General features: G+C 36.9%; 1 protein-coding gene across 3 annotated transcripts in view; it reads left to right on the top strand.

The window, feature by feature from the left end:
* Positions 1-22,776, top strand: part of LOC141406568 (UPAR/Ly6 domain-containing protein crok) — a 33,220-nt gene extending 10,444 nt beyond the window's left edge. For all 3 annotated transcript variants that reach the window (XM_073992296.1, XM_073992297.1, XM_073992299.1), the window contains exons 2-4: positions 11,081-11,761; positions 21,515-21,679; positions 22,310-22,776. In XM_073992296.1, the coding sequence (XP_073848397.1) occupies positions 11,704-11,761; positions 21,515-21,679; positions 22,310-22,569 (483 nt within the window). In that variant the 5' untranslated portion in view covers positions 11,081-11,703 and the 3' untranslated portion in view covers positions 22,570-22,776. The remainder of the gene's footprint in view (positions 1-11,080; positions 11,762-21,514; positions 21,680-22,309) is intronic.
* Positions 22,777-25,014: the final 2,238 nt, after the last annotated feature.

The raw sequence follows: 25,014 nt of genomic DNA, 5'->3' as shown, positions 1-25,014 counted from the left end.
TGATTTTACTCTACTATGGAAGTCGCAATTTTTCAATGAAATCACTCTAGTGTGGACCGGGACTTACATATACACGAAACCGCAGAAAATTGAGAACAGCCTTGGCAAATAAAAAAAACTTAGTTCCAAATCGTCGAGCAAAGTCAAGTGAAATTGCACCGTTCGGATCTTAATTATTCTTAAATCACACTTGTTAGGCTAGGCAGTAGCAACTGCATCAGTGTGAATTCCGTACTGCCTGATAGGTTCGTTGATCTAGAGGTTCTCGCTTGTTCCTTTCGACCTCTTTCTCTAGTTCATGGATATCTCTTCGGACATGCCTTGGTAATGGAAGCCTGACGACGGTAATACCCAAGCAGGTAATGCATCGACAACAACCGGCAGGGCAGATGTTGGGTATCATGCTATCAATTCGGGCCCAATATGAACTAAGGCTCGTGTTTACCTTGTCAGTTGGCGTTCTTCTGCTGCGATGAACGGAGAATGATCTCCAAGTACGACATTCACACGGTATCTTTATACTAAGTAAGCCAGGCTGATATGCTCGTTGATCTAGATGTTCTCGCTTGTACCTTTGGATATCTCTCTCTAGATCATGAAGATCTATCCTTACGTGCCTGGTAAGGGAAGCCTTTCCACTAGATTGTGAGATTGTGGCAGGGATACTCACGGCGGTAACATAATCAGGTGCTGCATCTACATGCAAAAATCTTCGTATCCTCATGAAGAAGGTCCGCTGGTGCCCTGAGGAGGCACCCTGTTTCAGTCCTCAGGGCGGCATTCAGGCAGGTTTGAATATTCTTCCACTGCTTAGCGCTAAGATTTGCATACCACACTGGGCGCCACATAGCTTACCACACATAGACCGCCCTATTGCTTTAAAAGAGGTAAACAAGATTTCTTTGCACCCCAAGTCCTGCTGCAAGTCAACGACTTGAGTTCCTTGTTCCTACTTTTTGTTCTTGTCGAAAATAGCTGTCACTTACACGGAGACTTACCCTGCGTTTACAAATGACAGAACAGTTGAGTACATGTATTGATTGTCAAAAACCCAAAAATTTGCCTGTGCGACGTAGGCAACCAGACAACTGCAAAAACAGTTGTAAAATTATGAATGAAAATCGTCGATTTTTATTTGTTTTCGGTTCAAATATTCTGTTTTTGTTCATATTCTTCTGTTTTCAACACATTTCAATTATTATATCACTTCTTTTTAACAAAAATTTCAAAAATTTGTTAACCCGACTGTCTGTGAAAAAAAACGATGGACAGCTGGAAGACAGCCGACAAATGTATGTATGCGTTAGTTAATCACAGTTGTATTTGAAGACAAACTGTCTGGTGTAAACGCCTAGTTAAACATGTTCTAGGTTGTCCTTATTTCAGCCGTCCATGTGTTGAACAGGTGGAAGAACGATAGGTTCTCGTTCTGGGGAGGAGAAGTGCCGCTAGAATTTTCAGTAGTAGGTCCACTCTGCCATCCGTTCTTCTTCTCCCTATCACTCTCGGGGTGCGCTTTAAATTGCCGGTTTCAATAACACGCACACCTCTTCGGATCTGTTACTGTCAAAGCGTTGAATGTAAAGGCCTGCGTACATAAGCTACCTCGCCTGCTTGCCTTGCTTTCTTGCTTCATTTTTGACATAATAAAAATAAAAGAATAAAGGAGGCCGAGCAAATTTCGAACTGGGTTGCACTTTTCTTTATTATTATTTTATCAGAAGCAAGCAAGGTAAGCAGTCGAGGCAGCATATGTACACAGGGCTTAACAGTTGCTCTATAATCCTTCTTTCATAGATTCCCTAGAGTGATTTAACAGTTGCCCATAATTGACTTAATTCTGTACTAATGTTGCATTACTTCAGGTGGTCTAGCCACTTTTTTCGCTTATGCTCGCCCACTGTCCGTTTGACTTCAATATTAAGTTCTATTATGCTTGGTTTACATTTACGAAATCCACTCGATTTCAACTGTCAATTCCTTTGCGTATACGTCAAATTAAAACTCATCTGAAATCCATTGGATTTCATTTGACGTTAAAGCAATGGAATTGACAGTAGAAATCGAGTGGATTTCGTAAATGTAAACTTACTATTAGCCTTGAGACTTCATATTTTGTACGAATAATACCCTAGACAGACGGCAGCGTTAATTTGCATTAACTGCCTTAATTCAAATTAATTCGTGCATTATCCACATTCTTAATGCACAAAATCGAGCTGCATTTAAAAGGCATTTAGGTATTTCAATATGGCAATGCCGTAGAAGAGAGCCCATATTCATATGGAGGAGAGAGCATATTCATGCTCTGAGACACAAGGAAAACAAAAAATACATTGCAAACAACAACAAAACAGCAATCAGCTGTTTCGTAAATGCAGAAACTGTCTTCTGTCAGGCCAAAATTAAATACAGTTCATGATACAATTAGGAAGGTAGATGCATCGGCGAATTGCTACAACAAAGCAACTTTTTTTGTAATGTAAACTGTCAAAATTTTCGCCGAATGATCTCTTGTTGTCTCTTTTTATCGCTTGTGTTTGTCTTTAAAGTGATGACATGCTATCTCTTACTTACCCAATCATATGGTTATTTGTTTTGATTTTTCATGGCGAATTCCTAGTTTTTTGACGTTTTAGATTCGATCAGCTGGGCTGATGCATCTACCATCCTAATTGTGCCATGATATAGTTATTAATGCAAATTAACGCTGCCGTCTGTCTAGGGCAGCCAAGATCACCCATATACGTTAACGTGACTGCAACAACAACATATGATCTCATTATTCTCATCTGTCGTAGTTTAGCAAAGGAAAGACTCGCTCAGAGAGACTGGTGCACCAAATATTTTGAGCACCACCGGTCTAGGGTATAAGCTCATCACGCTCATTGGCATGGTACAATAATACAGGTAGTCAGCTGATGGTAACATAATAGCTTCGTTCCCGTACTTTTTAATAGTAAAACTCGTAAAAGAGAGAACTGTAAAAAAATTGTTCTCACACAAAAGTTTTTTGAAATAGTTCGGGAACGGAAAAATGGAAAATACGTCAAAAAAAACTGGAACAAATGTCAAAGTCGGCGTATCACCCAATCAGACGCCGGCAACCATGTTACTATTTTTTACACGCTCAAATTTGTCGAGTAATAAGTTGTTAACGTAATTCAGCGCCATTTTTGTTTAAAGAGAAGTGAACATTTTACAACTTTTTTGTGTACGGGAATAAATATACGAACACAAACACATAAATTAATCGTTCACTGTGAGTGGTTTAAGGCCTCTGCACATACGGCCGTTGAGGGTCGCGTTACAACAACCACATGAAAACTTCAAAAATAAACATGGCATTGCATATGGCCCGGCACATGCAGAGCCTCTTTGCAAATCCGCCTGCGTTCTCCTTTAGGAGGCTCTGGCATGCCTTTATAATTTGACATTTGGGAAGCAAGCGACGATTGATTCTGTTCTGTCCGTTGTGTGTTGCGTCACGCGTTCGGAATAAAAACCACATGAAAAATGTGTAAGTGATGCCAAGTTTGTTCTTGAAGTTTTCATGTGGTTGTTGTAACGCGACACTCAAAGGATCGTATGTGCTGAGCCCTTTAGGGCCTAGGCACATTCGGCCCCGCTGCTAGTCGCATCAGGCACCAAAAACAACAGCCACATGAAAATGTATAAGTGATGCCATGTTTGTTCTTGAAGTTTTCATGTGATTCTTGTAACGAGACACTCAACGGACCGTATGTACCGAGCCCTTTAGGAGCCAAATACAATAGGCACGTTGTGAGTCCATCGCGCGTTAAAAGCAACAACCACATGAAAACATCAAAATAAAACTTACTTATTCTAATCATCTGCGATACCTAGCACCTAAGCAACTCTGTGATATTTACAAGAATTTTAATTATTTTTACATTTATTTATTAGTTTGTTTGTTGTGTTTATATATTTTTTAAACCTACACTTGCCAAATTTAAATATAGAAACTTGACGAAAAATTATTTATTTAAATAAAATTATCCCTGAGGAAGTTGGAAAATCCCAACGAAACGTTGGATAAAAAATGAAATAAATAGTTTTTTATTTTCATTCAAAATACCCAGACCTAATAAGCCCAATAAGACAAAGTCTTAAACTATTGATTAAAAACATAAAAAGGTCGAAAAAATAAAATACAAAACTTGGCATCACTTACTTTTTGTGTAATGTGGTTGTTTTAACGCGCAACGCAAGGAACCGATTGTTTCGAGGCCTTTAATGTAATCTGGCACATTTTCCATAGTGGTTCGATTCCACAACAGAGATGTTCCTATCTTCAAACTGCTCTTTCTTATTCTGGCTCAAGCAAAACGGAGAAAAACGATGCCGACCGATTCACCGTAAAAAACGACGTATTGATGACGTTTATGAATGATGTATTGATGGCAGTGATGTCATTGTGGCGTTTTTTCTTTCAATATACACTAAGGCTATGTTTACATTGCAACGTATTGTCAATATATTGAATATATTTGACAGATATCAAAATATGCTGACTATTTTAGATGACACTTCTCTTATCAAGTGGGAACTTTATTATGCTCTGTTCCTTATGTCCTCTCTACTCCATTCAATTCATTTTGCTTGTACTTCCCTTCCAGGCACCTAATTTCTAGACCACCTTATATGTATTTGAAACCATTGCAAACCTAATGACAAAATTAGTACACCCAATGTGTTTAAGTGCAGGGTATAACACTCATTCATCGTCCATCACACATACCCCAAACCAAACCTCATGCAACTATTGTCAATGAGAATGGGTCCTGAGAGTAAGTGGGCTGTAAGGGCTCTTTTCTGTATTTCATTTTGGGCGTTCTTTAAGAATAGTTTTTCTTTTACGGTTAGCTTTTGTGGTGGCTCTGTTGACGACGACCACGTAACGTTGCCGTCGTTAGTTTGCTGTTGTTGTTATTGTTGGTTGCTATACTACTACTTTTTTATTATTGTTGTTGTTGCTGGTAATTAGGTCGTTTATAGCGTCATCGTCGTCATCATCATTGTTGTATCGAGTTGAAATGTAGTATTCAACATACAAGAAGAAGAAGCACAAGTATGAAGAGGTAAAAGAAATGAAATACCAAAAAAAAATCTAAATCGAACAATAAGAAATAAGCAAAACTACAAAGGAAGGACCAACGAAACGACCGACCGACCAACATTTGAAACGAAAGCAACGCAAAACTAACGAAACCACCACGCCACTCAATAGGTCGTGGACATATAAAAATAGACAAACCAACTAACCGAGAGGCGGACAGACAGACAGACATATAAATCCAAAATGCAAGCTGAACATAACTTTTCTTGTTGTTGCTGTTTTTTTTTTTACAAATTCTATCAAGCATAATATTCAATCATAAAACAGAAATAAGGACATGCACGGTGCTGCTGGTGCTTTAAGTGAAATGAAGAAAACAATGTGTAACACAAAAAGAATTCATTTGGTGGGAGAGAAGTTATGAAACTGTGTCACAGTGATAATGTCAAAGAGGGACATGTACTCTAGATTGTACCGAGAAAAAGATACTTAACATAATGAAGATTTTGTTCAGGCGAAGATGGTTTGTTTGAATTAGAAATTTTGTTGTCGGTGTGATTGGAAAAGGGTAATCCCAATTCCTAAAACGTTCTAATCATTTCACTGTTTTTTTGACGACACTTTTGACAGTATCCATAATTTCCTTCCCTTAACATTTTTAACATATTTTATTTAGATAATTTCACCTTTTCAGAAAGGAAGGGAAAGAGGTCTGATGTGCAGATAGTTGATGTTCTCAGGAAGTGTTTACAAATAGCAAGTTCAACCAATGCTAAAGCGGACCACATACGGTCCGTTTAGTGACACGTTGGGACACGCGTTGCCCAAAACAGTTAAATTATGTTTAACTTTAATGCGTCAGCCACATTGTTGTTTTTCAAAAAACTTGGCATCACTTTTTTCATGTGGTTGTTGTACCGTGACGTATGTGCCGAGCGCTTAAGGATCTGCGTACAGGTGATTTTTTCGCAGCTCTTGGCCCATACGGTCCGTTGTGCGACGCGTTGCGCGTTGAGAGCAACAACCACATGAAAAATGGGTAAGTGATGCCAAGTTTGTTCTTGAAGTTTTCATGTGGTTGTTGTAACGCAACGCTCAATGCGCCGTATGTGCAGCGACCTTTAAGGTAGAAACAGAATCAATTTCAAATTATAAAGTAATGCCAGATCCTCTTTGCAATTCAGCCGGCGTTCCCCCATACAATTTGACATTTGAAAGCAAGGAACGAGCTGATTCTGTCACGACCTTTAAGGCCTGCGTACATAAGCTGCTCTGCCTAATTGCCTTGCTTTCCTGCTTCATTTTTGACATAATAAAAATAAAAGAATGAAGAAGGCCGAGGAAATTTCGAACTGGGTTGCCCTTTTCTTTTTTATTCTTTTATCAGAAGTAAGCAAGGTAAGCAGGCAGAGCAGCTTATGTACGCAGGCCTTTGAGGCCAAAACCATGGCAGAACTAACAGGTAGTGGTATCACACCAGCTTATCGAATATGAAAAGTCAAATCCCTTTATACAAAAATTATTTTTGTTGTAATTTCCCCAACAACATAAAGAAAGTTTTGACATAACATATGCAAAATTTTACGATGCCACTACCTGGGTAATTGTGCCATGGCCAAAACTCATTAACCTTTCCAACTGACAAATTATCATGGTACAATAATACAGGTAGCATTATCAAGCCAGCTGATGGTAACATAATGTGTCAATTGCATTGAATTGATGTCAAATTTTGACATCTTATGTTACCAACAATTGCCGATGCGGCTACCTGTGTATTTGTACCATGCAAATTATAAAGGAATTCCAGAGCCACATAAGGTAATGTTACACGTTAAAACTTTCATATGAAATAGAGCTCCTGCACCTCGTTCTCTCCAAAAGCTGTGACGTATAGCATAAGCGTTTGCAATTCCGCCGTTGTTCTACCCTATGAGTTGGCTTCGATAAAATGCGTGTCTTGGAATAGTGCGCTCGCAAAGTTGTCAGGCATCGGATGGTCTCTGGTCTAGTTATTTTAAGTCATATCTGGTAAATGATTAAAGACCAAGTTCGACCTAATTCAAATGTGATTCTGAAATCTTTGTATTAGGTCGAACTTGGTCTTTAGTCTTTTATCTGATATGACTTCAGCAAGAATGCCTTGCTTTTTATGTGTCGAGGCCTTAACTATGGCTGAGAGAATAAACTTCATGTGGCATTTCGAATCATTGAAAGATAAAATGGCAACGATAGCAGAGTTGTTCAGGAGGAGTTTGTGGACTGACTTGGCTTTGAGCAGGCGTTTGGTGCGTGATATTGGCACGGTGGATTTGCTTTTGCGATCAATGGGGCATCTCTCTGGTATGTCACATCAAAGTCTCTTGTCGCGAGTCCTCATGTTAAGATGTTTGGCTGTGTTTCGGTCTTTGTTATGTTAGGTTTACATTTACGAAATCCACTCAATTTCAACTGTCAAATCCATTGCTTAAGCGTCAAATGAAATCTCATATGAAATCTATTGGATTTCATTTGACGTTTATACAATGGAATTGACAGTTGAAATAGAGTGGATTTCGTAAATGTAAACCAAGCATTATGCTCCATAAAGACCAGAACAGAATCAATCGTCGTTTGCTTTGCTTGCTTCCCAAATGTCAAATTATAAAGGAATACCACGGGGAACGCAGGCGGATTTGCAAAGAGGCTCTGGCATTCCTTTATAATTTGACATTTGGGGAAGCAAGCGACGATTGATTCTGTTCTGACCTTAAGTGCTGCTTATCAATAGTCCCTTGATTTGGAATCAATATGCAAAAGGAAATAAAAGTCAAAACTACAACTACATTAAAAAGTGACCTTTTCATGTGGTCGTTGTAATGCGGCACTCAAAGGTGCCATTGTGCAGAGGCCTTAAGTTATTTAAGTGGTTTTACGCGTCATATGTTCAGTGGACTTACGAGTAGTAGAATAAACTCTCTCACATGGATATTTCTACCCGAAGTTTGTGGGTCGTTAATGCGACGCCAATTTTGTCATTGATGTAGTGCGGAGTATCTTTGAATAGTTTGTGTTTTCTGTTGTTGCGTTTCCTGTGGGTTCTTTGTGGAGTCAAAGAGGACAGCATGTTATTTCCTGTTGGAATGATGTGGGCGATCAGTCCCAAACGTGTTGGTACAACTGGTAGTAGTACTGGCTTCGACTGGAAGTCGAAGTACTGAAGTAACTGTAAATTGTCCCAAAAGAATGTGATACTAAACGTTCAAGTAAATGAATTGTTAAGTTTACTTAAATGTGAAAATACAAATCTTTAATATTTCCAATATTGTATATGTACAGTTAAGCAATATGAACACATCTCAACATACAACTCAAAGGTGACGTCGCTATTTTCTAGTAAAACACTACCAAATAATGAGAGTTTGATGTGTGGCTATGTAGCTTAATGATCAGTAAACTATAAATTGGACTGTGTTTAGTTGACACAAATGATATTATGGTATTAGAGGGGTTCGCAGTAGTTTCCCCCAAGTCAAACATCAATACATTTTATGGAATATATCTCAATTTTCGGCAAAGAGCGTTTTGATTCTCTTAATATATGCTATTATTAAAGAACTCAAAGGGGCCGATATTTTCCATTAATTCAACACAACATTATGATAATTTGATGTGTGGCAGATAGCTTAATGAAAATCAAATAGTTGAGCTGTGTTTAGTTAACACAAGTGTAATACCCCGTTTATATATAACCGGATTTAACAAACCGACTGGGTTTTAAATGTCAATTCCATTGCTTATATTTCAAACAAATCCTCTCAAAGAAGGTTAACCCTGCAAAAAGCTCTAATATAAACAGCATATAACAGTACGTTTACATAAAACCAGATTTAACAAACCCACTGGGTTTCAAACGTCAATTCCATTGCGTGTACGTCAAACAAATCCTTATAAAAACGTAAACCCGACAAAAAACTGTAATAAAAACAGCCTATTATTTCCGAACTAGGGCAGTTGACACTACGTCCCGGGCCACACTAAGAGTAATTTCACTGAAATTTTGACATGAAAGTAAAAGAAAATCTAAAATAAAACGGTCTGATTGTTTCATACGAATACTGCAACAAAGCAAAATTGCAGAACACATGAAAGCGTGTATACTAGTTTCTTGAAAATATGTGTGTTTCCCCAAAAATGCAATATTTCATGCCAAAATTTCATTGTAATTACTCTAGTGTAGACCGGGACTATGCTAGGTTTACATTTACGAAATCCACTCGATTTCAACTGTCAATTCCAACGCTTAAGGGTTGTTTACACCATCTATCAATGTCGTATGAGATGTCAAATTTTCTACCTGCGAATGTTGTACACATAGTGTGACCACTATGAAAATTTTCCTCTATCAAAATGATTTGGCAACTCATATGTAAATTTTACATTTAGGGAGCGCTCTATTTGATACGGCATTCATGTATGTAAACATAAATTTATCAGCTGTTTTCTGTCATTCTCAAAAAAAGAAAATGAAAAACAAAATCTTTAAAAAAAGAAAATGGAAAGTTATGTATATTTAAATATTTAGAAAAGTAAACAAAGGGTGTTTATAATGTAATTTTCAGATCGATTGGTCGTAAGAAGCAGTCTTGGAAATGATTGCTTTGTGGCGAAAACATAAATGCCTCTATAACCCCAAAAACCTATTCTACCACAACAAACATGCTAGATATTCATTTTCCTTCAACCAAAATTAAAATTTGCGCAAATTTGCAACTCAACAATAAATGTAAACAATGGCAAAAACATCTGTTTTTATATTTATAGGTTATGTCATACGAAAATAACACTTGTAGGTATGAACGCACAAATTGAAAGTTATATGGATGACGTCAATTTTGACAAACATAGAGAATGTCGAATGGGTGAAAGAAATGACAGCTCATATGACATTGATATATGGTGTAAACAGCCCTTTAAACGTCAGATAAAATCACATGGATTTCAGATGAGATTTCATTTGACGTATACGCAAAGGAATTGACAGTTGAAATCGAGTGGATTTCGTAAAAGTACTATAGGCAATACAATGAAATAATTCTGGATATTTCTGGGATCCAAAGTAGTACTTCTATAAATTTTTCTCACTCCTCCGAGGTTTCACTGGTGTGGTGGATTATCACTGTTTGGAGGAGTTATGTATACAACAAATTAAGGCCTGGGTACATAAGCTACCTCGCATGCTTGCCTTGCTTGCTCCTGATAAAATAATAAAAAAGAAAAGGGCAACCCAGTTCGAAATTTGCTCGGCCTTCTTTATTCTTTTATTTTTATTATGTCAGAAATGAAGCAGAAAAGTTAAGGCCTGAGTACATAAGCTAAGGCCTGAGTACATAAGCTTGCCTTGCTTGCTTCTGATAAAAGAATAAAAAAGAAAAGGGCAACCCAGTTCGAAATTTGCTCGGCCTTCTTTACTATTTTATTTTTATTATGTCAGAAATGAAGCAGGAAAGCAAGGTACCCAGGCCTTAAGGCAATCAGGCGGGGCAGCTTATGTACCCAGGCCTTTAAGTTGAAACTGTACTGGATTTTTACGTTAAAATCTTATATCATTTACCATTTACTATCGGAGACCTGTAAACCTTAAAATCGATTTCTTTCGAAAACATGGGTTTATTATCTAATGAGAGTTCTGAACTGTTGAGTTCTTAACTTTCTTATACTATACTGCGTTAATCTATTTGTGGAATAGAGTAATATCAATTAACAGATATGCTTAAAAACAACATCTCGCGTCTACAAACAAATTTCTTTAATGCCAAACTGTGACTTAAGAAAACAAAAGTAAAAACAAATTGTTATATGACAATGACATTTCTCGGTAATCTTTTTCGGTATTATGAAACAATAACATGCTTTCATATAACTAACATTATTAATAACATTTATTTTTTTCTTCTTCTTCTATATTCTCTTTGCATGTCACTCTCTTGCTTCCTCTTTGCGGATTATGGCTCTGTACAGTTCTATTCTAAAAGCTACACTGCGATATGTTGTTGTTGATTTAACATTCGACATTAACGGTTTGGTTTCTTTGATTTCTCTCTCTCTGTGTGAGTGTGTTGGTGCCATACAAAAAGGAAGCGAAATATAGAGACGAAAAAAATAAAATAGATGAAATAACGAAATAAAAAAACAGTACGAAGGATATATCACTACTGAGTGCGGGTTTTGTGTTTTCGAATCTCTATTGATTTAATTGTTGCTGACAACCAACTACTGCTGCTGCTGAGAGAATATCCATCACACAACCAAACCTTACAGCTTTAAAGGAAGAGAATAAGAAATAGAACCGTTATATTATTGTTGTGAACAAATTTGTGTGTGTCGTCGTTCATCAATCAGTTGTTAGTTTGTTCGCGGTTGGTTGGCTTATTGGTTCAGTGATAACGTCTAACGTCGTCGTTTCGTGCTTGATTTGTAATTTTGTAAAGACTTTGTGGTGGTGCTGTTGTCTCTAACCATTTCCTTAATCCGCTAAAAAAAAAAACAGAAGAAAAAACTTACTGCAACTACAGCAGAACAGAAAACCTCTAAAGAGTAAAACAACAAAAAACACACAACAACCACAAAACAATTAGTTAACAATGTCACCATTTATGGAAAGAACATTACTTTTGGTTGCCTTCTTGGCATGCCTGCATGGTAAGTACGAAATCTATTTGTACAAAAAAAAAAAAAATCTGAAGTGTTTGCAGTGATTAGTTGGGATGCGTAACGCATAAAAAAATGTAGTGGGTAGTAGGGTTGACAGTTTATGGCCTTAAGGGATTTAAATAATTCCCCATTTAGCCTTTAGGGGGTCATAATAAAAGTGATTTTGAGTTTTTATTAGGTTTGGGGAATACAAAATAGAGCATTAATCATGTTTTAATGACAGTTACTTTGCTTTGTAAAGAATTTTTAGTTACAGTGAAAACTTTAGTTTTATTACCAGCAATATCATAGCAAATGTATAACAAGTATTGTTAGCTTTTTAACCCACATTCATTGGAACATGTCAATTGTATTGTGCATATCCATGTCCGTTTTTTATATCGGCCACCAGCTTAAAGTCTCAGCTCGTCAATTGTATACAATGTAATGTATGTATACATGTCCATGTCCTCATCGAAAAATGTATGTCAATAGATTATGCAGAAGTAATTGTGATGGCAAATTGTGCCAAAATTATTTAATACTAAATATATTTCAAGTAAAATAATTGTTCTGTTATTTTTTCCGATAACATAAAGTAAAAAAATGTTATCGTAGTAAAAATAGTATCTTCTTGCAGGTATCTTTTACTTTACTTAAAATATGGTAAAAATAGTCTGTATTAATTAAAATTTTATGTACAAATTGGTCAATTTATCCTAAATTAACCCTACGATCCATAACCAGGTACACGGGTACTTTTTTGAACTTTAAAGTGCTGCTGTTCCTTTATTATTGAAGCTATCAACATGAAACTCCGGATCATCAGAGATTTCGGCTAAACTTAGAGACTGGATAAAAGTTTATCAAATTTGGTTAAATATATTAACTAAAAAATGACTTTAAAGTTTTTGTATACGGGGGTCCATAACCAGGTACCCGGGTACTTTTTGAACTTTAAAGTGCTGCTGTTCCTTTATTTTTGAAGATATCAACATGAAACTCCGGATCATCAGGGATTTCGGCCAAACTTAGAGACTGGATAAAAGTTTATCAAATTTGGTTAAATATATGAACAAAAAAATGACTTTAAAGTTTTTGTATACGGGGGTTCATGACCAGGGTACCCGGGTACACAAATAAAAAACCCAACATTTTCTACTTAAAACACAAAACTAGTCCTTTTTTGTGAGCCTTTCTATCCTAGAAAATGCTCATAGAAACCAATTTTATCTTACAAACATGAAATTTGTACAGTTGAGATGTAAAAACTAAGCGATTTTAATAATTTGTACATACAAATATTATTTTATTTGAATATAAACGAAAAAAACTTCACTTGGGTACCCGGGTACCCTGGTTATGGACTCCCGTTCGTCCATGTGGTTATGGATCGTAGGGTTAAGAAAGTCCAGTGAATATTAATTAGAAAATAAATTGTGCTTGTAATTTGTGCCAATATTATTCGACATTAAACATATTCAAGTAAAGAAATTAAGTTTTAAATAATAATCTTTATTAATTCCTATATTGCGTATAATTGAGCAATTTATCGAAAAATGAGATTATTCAATTAATTCAAAAATGATAATATGCTTTGTTCCAGAACCTGCAAGAAGCTACTATTTTTTACTACGATAGCATTTTTCCCTTTATGTTATCGGAAAAAATAGTAAAAATTAGTAGATTCTTGCAGTTCTGGAACAGACCAATAGTTTGATGTGTACTAGGTACTTTGTGATAAATTGACCATCATTTGAACTGTGTTTAGTTGACAGAGATGTTATTTCATTATTAGGGGAGTTCGCAGTCATTACTCCCAAGTCAAACACCAAAACATTGTATGGACTATTTCTCAGTTTTCGAAGAGAGCTTCTCTGAACACATTCTATTATTAAATAACTCAAAGGAGGCAATATTTCTACTAATTCAATACAAAATGTTAATAGTTTGACGTGTGGGAAGGTAACTTAATGGTACATAAGCTGCCTCACCTGCTGTTGTTGTTGTAACAGTGTTTTATTATTATGTTTGTATGTTCGTTCTCCTGTTCAATCTGGCTCTGGGTCTATCTCCAGTTCCAGGAAGTTGGCTACTTCGATGGCATGTAACCACAGATCCACTGGAGTCAGATGAGTAGGCTTGGCGGGGCAGTTCAATAGGTGCTTAGTATCGTGCGGGCCCATGCTGCATACTGGATAGATGTCTTGCACGGTGCAATCGATTCCCGCCCAATAGAAATTTAGGCGACTCCAATATCCTGAGCGTAATTGAGCCAAAACTACTCTGGTTTGTCGTGGCAGCTGACGCTCTTCAGCTGCAATAGATGGGGGATGTGCTCCAATGACTGCATTCACTTAGCAACTGTGTCCGTGTGAATGCTGTTCAAACCTGCCTGATATGCCTGTTGATCTAGAGGTTCTCTCCTTTATTGTTGGACCGTCATCTCTAGAGCATGAATATCCTTCTTGCTATGCCTGGGTGTATCGGTGGCCAGCAGATGGTGATTGGGATGGCTCTCACGGTAACACCCGCGCAAGTACTGCAACAATAGCATCTCATTATGTTGTCGTACTGGAAGAATCTTTGCGTCTTCATGTAGATGGTCCACTGTAGATTTGAGGAGGCACCCTGTTGCTGTTCTCAGGGAGGCATTCTGACAAATTTGAATCTTATCCCACTGCGTGTCACATAAATTCGGAGACCAAACTGGCGCCGCATAGCTTACCACAGACCTATCGCTTTATACGTGGTCAACAAGGTTTCTTTATCTGCACCCCAAGTGCTGCCGGCTAGGGACTTGAGGACCTTGTTCCTACATTTCAGTTTATCGCAGATAGCTGTGGCATGCGCGGACGACGTGAAACTGGTGTCGAATGTGACCCCTAAAATTTTGGGGCAGTTTGTGGTCGGAATTCTGTTACCATCGACACTGATATTCAACTCTCTTCTATACTGCGCCGTCCATGTGGTGAACAGACTGGCCGTCGATTTAGTGGCGAATATCTGCATATTCCTCGCGTGGGAAAAGGTGGTTAGATCGGTTAAATAGGAGTTCAGTCTCTCACAGATGTCATCAGGGAAGTACCTGACGCCAGGATCGTACAATCATCCGCATACGTTACGATCTCAATGCCGTCTGGAGGGGGCGGAATACAGGAAAGGTAGAGGTTAAACAGTTCCGGAGATATCACCCCTCCTTGGGGAACTCCCTGTTTCACTCTACGGGGCTTGGATTTCTTGTTCCTAAATTCCACATACGACTGGCGACCACACATATAGTTGATTATCCAACGTTTCAGACTTGGCCGGAGGGTTGTCTGCTCGATGTCCTCGAACAGCGTGGAGTGCTTGACAGTATCAAATGCTTTTGATAAGTCAAGCGCCACCATCACTGTTCTATCACACGGCCGCTCCTGGTTGAGCCCTCCACAAATATGTGTGGAGATGGTGTGCAGCGCTGTTGTCGTGCTGTGCTGCTTACGGAATCCATGCTCATGATCGGCAACTTGATAGCTATTTCTAATGCTGTGGAGGACTAAGACTATGTTTACATTTACGAAATCCACTCGATTTCATCTGTCAATTCCTTTGTGTATACGTCAAATGAAAACTCATCTGAAATCGATTGGATTTCATTTTACGTTTGAGCAATGGAATTGACAGATGAAATCGAGTGGATTTCGTAAATGTAAACATAGTATAAGGCCTCAAGGGTCTTCGCTACGGGAGACAATAGCGAAATCGGCCTGTACGATGCCTTTGTTGGCATCCTTGCCTGGCTTCAGTAGCGGGACCACCCTGCCCATTTTCCAGACTTCGGGAACAATAAGGGTGGCTAGCGACAGGTTGAGAACTTTAGTGAGATACTCCACACCCGGCTCATCCAGCTGTTTCAACATTACGATGGAAATTCCGTCAGGGCCCAACGCTTTGGATGATTTAGCGTTCCTGATGGCATTCGCAACATCATCCATTGTAAACTGTGGTGGTTCATCCTCGGCAGGAAGAGATCTAATGGGACGTAACACTCTTCTCTTCACCCTGTCACTCTCGGGGTGCTCGACAAACAGTCGATTGAAGTAACTTGCACACCTCTTCGGGTCAGTCAACGTAACGTCGCCGAACGTGACTGAGGTCCTGTCATCCCTCCTTCCGGGGTTCGAGAGTGACTTAACCGTTGTCCACAATTTACTTATACCGGCTCCAAAGTTGCAACTCTTCAGATGATTTAACCACTTGTTATGTTCGCCGACCAGCCTGTTAACTTCCAGTGTCAGCTCCCTGACTCTGGGGTCGTCGGGGTTGCTTTGTCGAAGCTCATCACGCTCATTTGCTAATCCCGTCGCCTCTGCTGGGAAATTTGGTATTCGACCAGCAGGTATATGGCGAGCGGCTGCAGCATTGATGATGTCTCGGAACGTCCTTTCCGCTACCCGAACATCAGAAGGATTGGTCAATTCTCTGAAGCGGTGATTGGTGAACTCTCTGAAACTCAGCCAATCAGCTTTCCCATGATTGACGAATGTGCGGCGTTCAGAGGTGATGAAATCGGGTGGTCTGCTGATGGAGACAATTATGGGGAGATGGTCTGATACAAGGGAAATGACGGGTTGCCTGGTGGCGTCATTTGTCAGACCAGGTGATACGATGGTTTTGTCTGGCGAACTGTGACACGCTCCTCTAATTCTGGTAGGGGCGCCCTCATCGACCGAGCAAAACGTAGAGCTATCAATCTGCTCAGTCAGCGCTATACCTCTCATGATGCGCATTAAAGTCCTCCAGTACCAGACGATTATGACCTTCCAAAAGCGGGCTAATGTCAGGCGTATAATCTGAGATACAGCTATTTTTCGGAGGGATGTATACGTTCAGCAACTCTATCTCGGCAGTTTCACACCTGACTGCTACCCCCATACATTCCATGTCATTAGAGGCAGGCTCAAGCGAGATAGGTCTGTATTGAACAGACTGGTGGAAAAGGAAAGCTAATCCCCCACCTCCACATCTGGTGCGATCTTTCCTTATTACGTTGTAACCATCACAACGTACTAAGCTGTGGTCGTTCAGCATGGTTTCCTGCACCGCCGCGCCCTTGATCTTTTTCCGATTCATAAATTCCACTATTACATCGATCTTACCTCGGAGCCCATTGCAATTAAATTGCAAAAAGGATGCATTTTCTGGGATTGGAACAACAACGGCTGGTGTTAAATGCTGCGCGTGCGGCTGCTGTTGGGGGGACTGCGGGGGAGTTTCGTAATCCGACGACGAAGGAGTTTCGTAATCTGACGACGACGATTCACTGGGGGCTGTGTGCGCGCAGCATGCTGCAACATAGTTCCTATCGTAGTCCCTCGCGTGGGCAAGTCCAGAGCAATCCCTTAAATGCACCCATTCCTGACATCTATTGCCTCACCTGCTTGCCTTGCTTTCTTGCTTCATTTCTGACATAATAAAAATAAAAGCATAAAGAAGGTCGAGCGAATTTCGAACTGGATTGTCCGTTTCTTTTTTTTTATTATTTTATCAGAAGCAAGCAAGGCATGCAGGCAAGGCAGCTTATGTACCTAGGCCTTTATAGTTGAACAGTATTTATTTGACACAAAGTTAACTATAGAACTAGGGCAGTTCAAAGCCATATCTGCATGACACTGCAATATAAATTGGAATAGTTCTCAGTTATTGGAAGAGGGAGCGGTGAACGCCCAATAGTCTTCCTTATTCACAAACTTATATGAAACATTCTGTGTCCGCTATAAAAGTTAGGGCTCCGTACATGAGCATCTTCGCATACTTGATTTAAGGCTTCGGTCCATACGGTCCGTTGCGAGTCGCGCCTCGCGCTAAAAAAAAAGCACATGAAAAATGTGTAAGTGATGCCAAATTTGTTCTTGAAGATTGTTTGTGGTAGTTGTAACGCGACACTCAACGGACCGCATGTGCCGGGGCCTTAAGTTATTTCTGGTATTTGGCTCTGTCGTTCTTTATTGTTTTACCAGAAATGACTTACTAGACGTTTACACCAGAAAGTTTGTCTTCAAATACAACTCTGATTTACTAACACATACAAACATTTGTCGGCTGTCTTCCAGCTGTCCATCATTTTTTCACAGACAGTCGGGTTAACAAATTTTTGGCAATTTTGTAAAAATAAATGAAATATAAAGTGAATTAGGAATCCTAATTGTTACAACACTTTTTCACCAAAAAAATGTTTCCATAGGTTCACGTTTCGGCATATTTTTAACCACACTATCGTGTATTTCATTAAAACATTTCACAAAATTATGCGTTTCTAGATCGAGTAAAATCATAAAATTGCTGTAGTAGGGAATTTGATCTAACAACGCCTAATTTCATGAATTTTTTAAAATGAAATTCACAGAGTTTGTCAATTGTGTTTGGTGTGTGACCATGTGGCTTAATGATAGCCTCTCCCGCAATTTAGCTGTGTTCAGTTAACACATGAGTTTTTTAGTTTAACTCTTGTGCCAGACATTGAAAATAGCACATGAAAATTGTTTAGCTTTTAGGTGAAAGAGCCTCCTGTCTCCCTTCTTACCCACAAGCTCAAAACATTTTCATAGTCTGGCACAAGTATTAGGGCGATTCGCACGCCATATTAATGAAACTATTGGGATGTGTGGCCAGGTAGCTTAATGATCATCACTGGGACAATTGAACTGTGTTTAGTTAACACAAATGTTTTGAATTAATGAATGAATGAATTATCTTCTAAAAGAAGCTTTTTAATGCTGTTTTTCGTTGATAATATCCCCATTAAGAAAATTTTACAGGTCAAACATCATTAATAGAATGACCATTGCTAGAAAGATTGAGCTGTGTTTAGTGAACATATTTTTTTGAAGATTAACATAATAGTTGTGTTCCTTTACTTGCTTGAGGTTACCATTTCTTATCATTTGAACCTGCAAAGCGTTCCTTAACCCTAAAAAGGTGGTAAAAGTGGATGCAATTTTTAAGAGAGTGAGAACAAAAATAACATTATCTTCTACCACCAAAAGAAAGTAGTCGTAAAGTTCTACCGATAGCAACAGTGAACTTTTCATTCATAATTTTGCGTTTTAATTTTACCGACATTTATCGGTAATTCAAAAAATGAGTTAGAGAATCGCACTACGGGTAACATGTCAAAAAGAAACATAAAAATTCAAGTTTCTTCTTTTATTTCACTCTTTTTAAAATTGTTTTGTCAGCGTTCTCTTTTTTTTTTTTTTGTTACTTTTTTATTCATTGCCAAATAATTGTCAAACAAATGTCGAAAATCAGTTTTCAGTTTTACCCGAAGAAATTTGTCTGAAAACTGATTTTCGACATTTGTTTGACGATTATTTGGCAATGAATAAAAAAGTAACAAAAAAAAAAGAAAAAAAAGAGAACGCTGACAAAACAATTTTAAAAAGAGTGAAATAAAAGAAAAACTTGAATTTTTATGTTTCCTTTTGACATGTTATCCGTAGTGCGATTTTCTAACTCATTTTTTCAATTACCGACAAATGTCGGTAAAATTAAAACGCAAAATTATGAATGAAAAGTTCAAGTAAAAGTTGACGACACTTTTGCTATCGGTAGAACTTTACGACTACTTTCTTTTTGTCGCTAACTTACCGAAAAATATTGTTAATTACCGAATTTATAAGCATTTTAATTTTACCGATTTTTGTCGGTAAATCAAAAAATGTGTTAGAGAATCGCATGGCCATGAGAGAGCAATTTTGACAGTTTTCACTTTTTCCAATAAAAAGTAAAGGAACAAAGCTAATGTAGAGTTATTATTCTACAGATCTAGTTTAATTCTTGGCCATGTAGCTTAATGCATTTTGAACAGGTGAACTGTGTTTGATTAAGACAGCTGTGTCATAAAGGTTAACGACTCTGTTAAGCCCTAAACACATCCAACGTTTCAGCAAAGTTGGACGTCATTTCTGATAGAAGAATAAAAGAGCAAGGGCAACATAGATTGACTTTTTCTTTATTCTTCTATCAGAAATTACGTTCAGCTTTACTTGAACGTTTGATGTTTTTAGAGCTTCAGGCTATGTTTTTATACTCTTAATAAAGTTTAATGACTCCGTACACGCAGAGAAAAAAATATGTTTGATCCAACAATATTCCAAGAGCAAAATATGTATTGTTAACATATTGTTGGATTCCTCATGTAGTATTGTAAATCCAAAAATAGTTTGTGTCAACTGAACAATATTTCTCTCTTTTCTTCGAACATTTGTTTCTCTTCTCTCGCTATTCGATGCCGTGTTGAAAAAACAATTTTGGTGAGTTGTGGTGTGTTTGTATGACATGCTGCCTTTACCTTTGTTTTTATTTGTATGTACTTGTGAAACTCTTGTTTTTATTTGTTTCTGTTTTGTTTCATTCTTCTTTCCTTTTCATGTTTGTTATGGTGTTTAATTATTCCTTATGTTGTGGTGGGTTCTTGTGGCTTTTTGTTTGTCTTTGTTGTCAGCCAATGCAGCAAACCATGTATTGTGTTCATCAATGATTGCAATATTATACGCGACATTTATATCCAAGTTATGCGAAAAGTGTATATGAGAAGTATATGCACTCAAATCAAAAATTTCTGGGCTGGTTTTCTGTATTGACAATACTTTTTGTAAACAAAATTAGATTATGATAGTTCCTACAATCGGTATTGTTAACGATTTTAACAATATTGCGGAAATTCGAAAGTTGTTTTTGTTTTCTATGTTTGGAACAAAAGATGGTATTTTTGGATTTGGATTACAATGTTTGAACAAAACAAATACATTTTTGGAACCAAAACATATATTTTTGTTCCAACAAAAGCGAAAAATATTTTTTCTCTGCGTGTAAAGCTACGTTTATATGCTCTTAATATGTTTTACTTATATTTTTATAAAACTTGACATACGTTTTAAGAGAGATGTATATTTTTGGAAAAGAAGAGGTCATTAAGTAGCTTATAGAAAAACTTTTGTAGCTCTCAAGATTAAAGTTTGCATACACCAAGGAATATTTCTCATATACCAATGACAGATAAATAAAAATATGCATTCTTTTGGCCGCATCACAGAGTACAAACTTATACGCGGCACGTGTGTAATTATCATTCAAACCGTTTAAGTGGATTATGTTAAAAATAGCCAGTCTTAGCATAGCGTGTATGAATACGAAACATGTGTAGGCTATTGCCTACAACTAGGCTTTAAGATTTTACAATTTAAACGAGGTAAAATTAAAATATGTACATACGTAATTGGGTATTGCTTTTTACATTTTTACCATGGTATAAGTAAAGAGGTAGATTTAAATGAAAAAAATCTATAGAACCCTTGTTTTTCCTGAATTCATAAAACTTCAAAATTAGTAAACAAAAAGGCAACAAGTGGGTTTGTTTACAAAATACCAATGAAGAGCCAAGGATTCTCCACGTAATCGAGTTGTGGTTATGATAAAATGTGTGTTTCAATAATAAGCTGAACGATTTCTTCCACACAAATGTTCTAAAAACAATTTTGAAAATCATTGAATTCGATTGTTTTTAAAATTGTTGGCATATTATTCAAACATCACACACACATACAAAGATTGTGTACATTGTTTTGACGTTTTAGGAACAGTCGAAAGAAAAAAAATTAAATTGGCAGGAAGGTTTAGCTAACCTTTATTATTAAACCATGATTTTTACGATAGATATAATTGGTATATCCGACTGTATTTAAACATTTGTTATAATTAATTGATTTTCTTTTGCAGTTACAACGGCTCTTATGTGCTATGATTGTAATAGTGAATATGATCGTCGTTGCGGTGACCCATTCGATCCCTATTCGATAGGTGAGGTTAACTGCAGCAAACAGGAACCACGTGAACATCTTAAGGATAAGGTCCCAGTTTTATGCCGTAAAACCATACAAAAGGGTAAGTTTAAAATGCCAATTTGTTCTTTTTTCCCATAAATATTAAATTTTTAGAATATAAAAAAACAAGTCTAGCAATTTTGGTACAACAAAATTTCCAACTGGAATGCTTGTAAAAAAGGTTCATCAGTGGACTTTTTAATACATAAAACATATTCACCAAGTCCATTTTTATAGAAGAAAGTGGCCAAAGCTCGTCTATAGACATTTTCTTTCAGAAAAAGTTAATCAACAGTATTTCTATTAACGTAAAACTCAAACCGAGCAACTTTACTTGAACAAAAGGTTTGCCATTAGCGTTGTACATAGTCCCGATTTTACATTAGGTACTTATTATTGAGCAATCGTCAGTTTGTCGGTGAGAAAGTGTGTTAAGAGGTAAAAGGTTCCCATATGCCTCGTCTCTCTCTCTCTTCCTCAAACTGACAGTTGCCGCAAGGAAAACTGCAAAATATAAAAATTTGGACTTTTAAAAAAATTTCAAACTGCTCTTTTGCATTAGAAAATTAAACTAATTTTCATACGGAATTCTCAAAAAATAACATTACCTCATACCCGTTATATTTACATTTTAAAAAACGGAATATAGTTTGCGAAAATATCTTTTAATTCCATCTTCATCTACTTTCAGTTTATGGCAAAGTACGCATTGTGCGCGGTTGCGGTTATATACGTGACAACAACACAGATGATGGTGCCTGCCTTAAGCGTTCGGGTACCCATGATGTACAGGCCATCTATTGTGCCTGCACCACAGATTTGTGCAATCATGGCACATCTACGCTGAACAACAATAACTATATGTTACACCTAATGCCCTATACACTAGCTGCCCTATTCATTATGTTCTCGTGTAAACGTATCAATCTTCATTTGCAGCCAACTTCATAAATATTAATTGCAACCACAACAACAACAAATAACTTAATAAAAACCAAATAATAGTAAGGACCGGAGCTCTGCAAGCAGATTTAAGTAGAAAAAGCGCCAGCAGGAAATGAAGTAAAACACTGGATTGGAGAACGGAAAGAGGTAATACATATAGAGAAATAAAAGAAAAAATATAATACGAAAATAAACTCAAACAAAAGTAAAAAATTACACAGCTAAGAAAAAAATACATAAAGAAAATTTACGCTTGACGATAACATTACAAAAACTAAAACAAGAAAAACCCAAAGATAAAAACAAAACACACTAAACAACAAGATATTGATTATCTGAAGGAGGATATTTACTAAAATTAAAAACAAAAAACCACACAAAACAGAGCCACAAAGAAGAAAAAAAACAGCATTACAACAAAAAGCAAAGAGCAAAAGTACGAGCTAGCATTTGGTTTGAGTCTTGAATAATAAAACAACAAAAATATAAACTACGAAAATTTAGTTAATTGTTATAACAAAAAAACAGAAGAAGAAGAAGAAAAAGGGAATACACTTATATTTTGAATCAGCTGGGGATATTTACAGTTTTCCGTTTGTTTAAATCAGTTTCGATACAATTTGTTTTGGTATTCTATTTTCATGTAACTCATAAAGTGAGTTACAATTGTTTGTGTATTTCTTGTGTTTTTTGTATAAGATAGTTGATTTGTGTGGGGAGTGTTAGATGAGTGTTTAAAGAATGAGGTTTTTCTTTCCATATATAAATAAATAATAAAACAATAGAAAAACTGCCTGAAAATTAAATTTAAAAAACAACACGAAACCAACAACAAATATTTGTTATAATGTATTTAGTTATATTTATTTTCCTCTTAAATTAAGTATTATTTTTAAGAAATTATGGGCTTTTTGGTACTTAATGGTTTTGTGCTAACCTTAAGAGAAAAAATCTAATAACGTGGAAAATGTGGTTGTAAGCTTTAAATTTATCTACTCTCTCTCTCTCCCTCCTCGAGGAAAATAAAACATTGTAAATGGGTCCCCTTGAAATATTTAAGAATTACCAAGTCAGAGAATATTGTTTTCCTTTCAACACAACCACATTTTGTGAAAAAATACATATGTAAAACAAATAATTTCTAGAAAACACAATATTATTTCTGGAGTGTTTCCTAATGTAGGTAACTGAAAGTCGCTTATTGTTTATTCGTACATAGAATGTATGGAATCCTTTTTCTTTTTGCAGAAAATCCATTAAATTGTAAGTGTTTCCATTAATATTAAACAAAATGAAGGGTTTATCAATCGCGTTTGGCGTGTGGACATGTAGCTTAATGAATGTCTATTTAGCTGTGTTTAGTTAACAGAGTTTTAAGGCGGTTCACACCCTATAGTAAGGTAGCTAATTGGATGTGTGACCAGGTAGCTTAATGCTATGTTTACATTTACGAAATCCACTCGATTTCAAATGTCAATACCATAGCTCAAACGTCAAATGAAATCACACCTGGATTTCATTTGACGTTTAACCTATGGAATTGACAGTTGAAATCGAGTGGATTTCGTAAATGTAAACCAAGCATAATGATCATCACCAAAACGATTCAGCTGTGTTTAGTAAACACAACTTCGAAACATTTGTGTTAACTAAACACAGCTACCTTGAAAGCACATTTGGTCTGTTCCTTTACTTTTAAAAATGGTAACAGTGGCAAAAATGGTAAAAGTGGTGAACTGGTCTCATATAAATTGTATGCTTTTTAAAGTAAAGGAACACTTTGCAGGTTAAAAATGGTAAGAAATGGTAACCTCAGGCACGTAAAGGAACAGATCTACATTTTCATCTCAAAACGTTATGCTGTGTTTACATTTACGAAATCCACTCGGTTTCATCTGTCAAATCCATAGGTTAAACGTCAAATGAAATCCAATGAATTTCAGATGAGATTTCATTTGACGTTTGAGCTATGGAATTGACAGATGAAATCGAGTGGATTTCGTAAATGTAAACTAATGCTATGTTTACATTTACGAAATCCACTCAATTTCAACTGTCAATCCCATAGCTCAAACGTCAAGCGAAATCCAATTGATTTCAGATGAGTTTTCATTTGACGTATACACAAAGAAATTGACAGATGAAATCGAGTGGATTTCGTAAATGTAAACAAAGCATTAGCATTATTCAATGTTGATTTTCATTGATGATGCAGTTGTTTGGTGTTCCAACACTAGCTGTGTTCCTTTACTTACCTGTGGTTACCATTTTTACCATTTGTTACCATTTTAACCTGAAAAGCGTTCCTTGACCCCAAAAAGCGGTAAAACTGGCAGCAATTTTTAAGAGAGTGAGGGAGGAGAGAGAGCACATATGCCTTTCTCTTCTACCACAGGCTACCAGACAAATTTCTGCAGGTAAAAAATGGTAGAATGGTAGATTTTTCGACAT

Source organism: Musca autumnalis, unplaced genomic scaffold (genome assembly GCF_047663935.1).
Source record: "Musca autumnalis isolate F117 unplaced genomic scaffold, ASM4766393v1 scaffold_5, whole genome shotgun sequence".
Taxonomy (NCBI): domain Eukaryota; kingdom Metazoa; phylum Arthropoda; class Insecta; order Diptera; family Muscidae; genus Musca; species Musca autumnalis.
This window is presented reverse-complemented; position numbering and strand designations above follow the sequence as displayed.